Source organism: Triplophysa rosa, linkage group LG7 (genome assembly GCF_024868665.1).
Source record: "Triplophysa rosa linkage group LG7, Trosa_1v2, whole genome shotgun sequence".
NCBI lineage: Eukaryota > Metazoa > Chordata > Actinopteri > Cypriniformes > Nemacheilidae > Triplophysa > Triplophysa rosa.
In genome coordinates, this window is record NC_079896.1 from 11639588 (window position 1) to 11643368 (window position 3781).

At 41.5% G+C, this 3781-nt stretch overlaps 1 protein-coding gene across 1 annotated transcript; it reads right to left on the reverse strand.

The window, feature by feature from the left end:
• Window positions 1-247: 247 nt before the first annotated feature.
• On the reverse strand, window positions 248-1933 carry her6 (hairy-related 6). The gene is made up of 4 exons (XM_057337926.1): window positions 1579-1933; window positions 1386-1481; window positions 1193-1280; window positions 248-1040 (listed from the first exon to the last, which is right to left on the reverse strand). The coding sequence occupies exons 1-4, from the start codon at window positions 1684-1686 to the stop codon at window positions 523-525; spliced, it is 810 nt and encodes a 269-aa protein (XP_057193909.1). The 5' UTR covers window positions 1687-1933; the 3' UTR covers window positions 248-522.
• Window positions 1934-3781: the final 1848 nt, after the last annotated feature.

The following is a 3781-nucleotide window of genomic DNA, read 5'->3' on the forward strand; positions in this document are numbered from 1 at the left end:
TTCACTGGGTTATTCATTTTTTTTGCAAAATCTTTCCGTGTTTGTTTTATAGCGTTGAAGATAAAAAAAGTTTATTTCCAGACTATAGCGCATACAGTAGTTAATAAACTTATAACTTAATAAGTAACTTATAATAAAAACCTAAACGACTGCTTATTTTAAGTTTAGTAACTCTAAAGGTAACTACCCACAAAATATTAGAATAAAACTAAAAACGGAGGCAAATGTTTTTTTTTATATTTCATTTATTTGTCTTCCAAAAAGAAGAAACTTGAAAGCGCATTCAACATATCTTTGGCATCACAACGTAGAAAAGATACCGCAAATATAAAAATGCAATGAACGGAATTCAACAATACAAAACTTATTTCAATATGAACTTCTCTCCCTTTAGAGCTATACAAATATAGTGCATTATATCTTAAATCACATTTGATACAAAAAGAACAAAAAAGTAACGCTGATCAAAGAAAACAAGTGTATTTGTCTTTAAGAGTCTTTTAAGAGTTTTTACGCCATAGTCTACCAAGGCCGCCAAACGGAATCTGACGTGACGGACGGCGCTCCCGGAGACACGGCCACTGGGACCGGTGTGCTGGAGTTGTTGGCGTACACTGGAATAACGGGGCCGTTCGGGCCAAAGGCAGCGTTGGGGATCAAAAAAGCGAATTGTCCGTCTGTTGCGGGTACAAGCTGGAAACCTCCGTACACTTTTGTTGCATCAGAAGTCAATTTTGGGGAAGACCCGCTCTTGCAGGGGACTCCACCGAGGGGCACAACGTTGGCTTGCTGAGTCGCGTTTGGGATTTGAACCATGGGCTGACTGAAGGTCGGATGAGGCCCTGCAGGTATCTGGTGCTGTGTTGGATAATTCATGGCGTTGATCTGTGTCATGCAGCTGGCTAAGTGACCCAGCAGTCGGGTCCTGACCTCGGTGTTAACCCCTTCACATGTGGACAGGAACCGGGTCACCTCGTTCATGCATTCACTGAATCCAGCTCTGTATTTCCCAAGAACGGTGGGATCCGTGTTCAGGGCAGCTGTTGGTAAATGAAAAGACATTCGATCAGATACCTTAATACGAAAGAACCTTATGCGGGATTTATCTTATTTTGTAAGTATTTGGAAATGCGCGACCGGTGTGTCCTGAAGTTCTAACGAAGTTCTAACGAAGTTCTAAGTGGGGACTTACCGGTCATTTGTGCACGCTGCATGTTTCTCAGATGTTTCACTGTCATCTCCAGGATGTCTGCCTTCTCAAGTTTAGAATGTCTGGAGCTCTGTGTTAAATTGAGAGTTTGACTTTAGACGTGTTTCCATGAAGCGACACATCAATATTAACACATTTAATTGTAAGACTCAAGAGTCCGATTTATAGCACTTACATCTTTTTTCAGAGCATCCAAGATCAGCGTTTTCAGCTGTCCCAAGCTTTCGTTGATTCTTGCTCTCCTTCTTTTCTCCATAATGGGTTTAGAAGACTAAAAAGCAAAATAAGCATGCGTCAAAATGCATTCTGAATCCAAGCGATGCGCATTTGAGAATAAATGTGTGCTGTAGTATGGTATAAATACATACCTTTCTGTGCTCTGAAGCCGTTTTGGGTTTATCAGGTGTTGTATTCATGCTCCCCGGAGTCGCGGCAACCGGAGAAGATGAGTTCTTTTCCATTATATCGGCAGGCATCTTCTCTTGGAATATCCTTAGAGATTTGAAAAGAAATCCCCCGTGTAATGTCTTCTGTTCGAGTAAATCGTAAGTACGCCGATACAGTTCCAGATATGAATGGATATCCTTACGAAGTGTCCCGAGTTCAACTGTTGCTGCACTGATGACACAATCTCTGATTTCACCGTTCGCCAGCGGTCGTACCAACTGCCTACCTCAGCGTCGTGTTGGTCTTATTTATATCTCCGACTGCACGCGAACGGCTCGTGTGAAACTTCCCAAACTTTCTTTCCCACAGTAACTTTCTACCAATCAGCGTGAGGGACACGCGGCCCGAGGGGAGGATGGCTCGTGGTCGGCGCCCCTCCATTGGTTGTTTAGCGTTTGAGCGGGTGGCCAATGGCGCGCGGCCGGGTTTAGGGCACAACCGGGACTGCCTTCAATCATTCAGTTTACATATTAACACTTAAGAGACAGTCTCTGAACAGAAACAGCAAACTTTGTCATTATAATTCAATACACATCTTACATCTACTGAAACTCAAGAATTAACCAACAATGGGCTAGCGTCATGCGTAAAAAGCATAGATAAGGGGTTTACTAAAATTATTATAAATGAAAAATGTTTTAAATAAAAACTAGCTGAGTCTGGCATAAATGAAATATGTGCCATTTTTAAAGTGTAAATTTTAGGTATAAAGAATAGTATAATATATTTTACCTTAGAAAAATCTGAATGTACACATTTGGTAAAGATGAACTCGAGAAATGTCCACAATTGTAACGTCACATTTATGTATTTTGAAATATCTAGGAAGAATTTCAATTGACAAGGCAGTACTACTGTATTTCCTTAAGCGCGTCTCTGCTGTTGGCATTTTGACATCTGTCGGCTCGCGAAAGCTATTGTGAATGTGGAGCACGTGCCAGGATGTTTTATTACCGAGGTGGTTGAGGTTTGGCTGGCGGGCTAGGGGTGGCGGTGGTGGTTTACATTAGAGGGAAGGTAAATAGCAGCTGCTGTTCTAAAAGCCTGGGAAAACCACGCCTACTGAGAGCTCGATCGGGCTTATCGGAATGCGTGAAGATATTTCAGACAGAGAGCGTGCGCGGCACGTATTGTATAGCGTCCTTGACTGCGTCTGACAGAAGCGCTCTAATTTAGGTCATGATTTTATGATCATTGGATTTGCAAACGTGGATCGCAAACAAAACAATCAATTAATGCATTTTTTAATCATGCATTTATTTCGTGTAATAAAAACGCTTGTAACAAAGTACAAAATTCATACATAGGCTACTATGTCGGAAACATCACACAGTTTGCATTATTTTAGATGAATGGTAATAGAAAGGTAAAAGTAAACATGAGGCAGAATGTGGAAATGTATAGTTTAGATAACCACAGTAAAACGATGACCCGAACTTCTATTGCTATTGCATCATAAACTAACAGACTAACAGTTGTTAACGGTCTGTCATAATCCACTCACAGGAAAGGCGCTGGTTAGAGTGAGTGGAGTGGGTTGGCAGCCCTCTGATATGCGCATTTACAGGGGTGAGAGTTTCCAGCTGCTGCGGATCCCGCGACACGTGGCGCGCAAGCGGCGGGGGAAGGCGCTGCTGCTGCCGGCTTTAGCGCGCGTCTGCGGGACAGAGCGCCGGGGGTTCGACTGCAGTTCACGAGCGTGATACATCATAATGACAGGCTGCTGAACAGTTGGAATATTACGTGTGTGTTTCAATCACATTTCGTGCTGTGCTATACAAATTGCAACGCTGTACAACTACTGTATTTGTGTAGCCTACCGTTTTACTCTGGCAGGCATAATACAAATTAAAATGTTTAATTGTAATAGCGTCACTTGGTGTGCAATATCAGGAACATGGTTGTAAAGTCCCTTGGGGAAATTAACCATGGTTTTATTATAGTAAGTAAAAGTACATTGATTGTAATAGTTTTACTGCAAATACCATGGTTAGACTATTATTATGAATTTGTGTTTACTATGATTTTGCTACAAATAAAAAAAGGTCACTATAATTGTGGTTAATTTTCGTGAGGTATGTGCCTTTTTGTATCATGACAATTATGATTTTCTACCTCTACAAA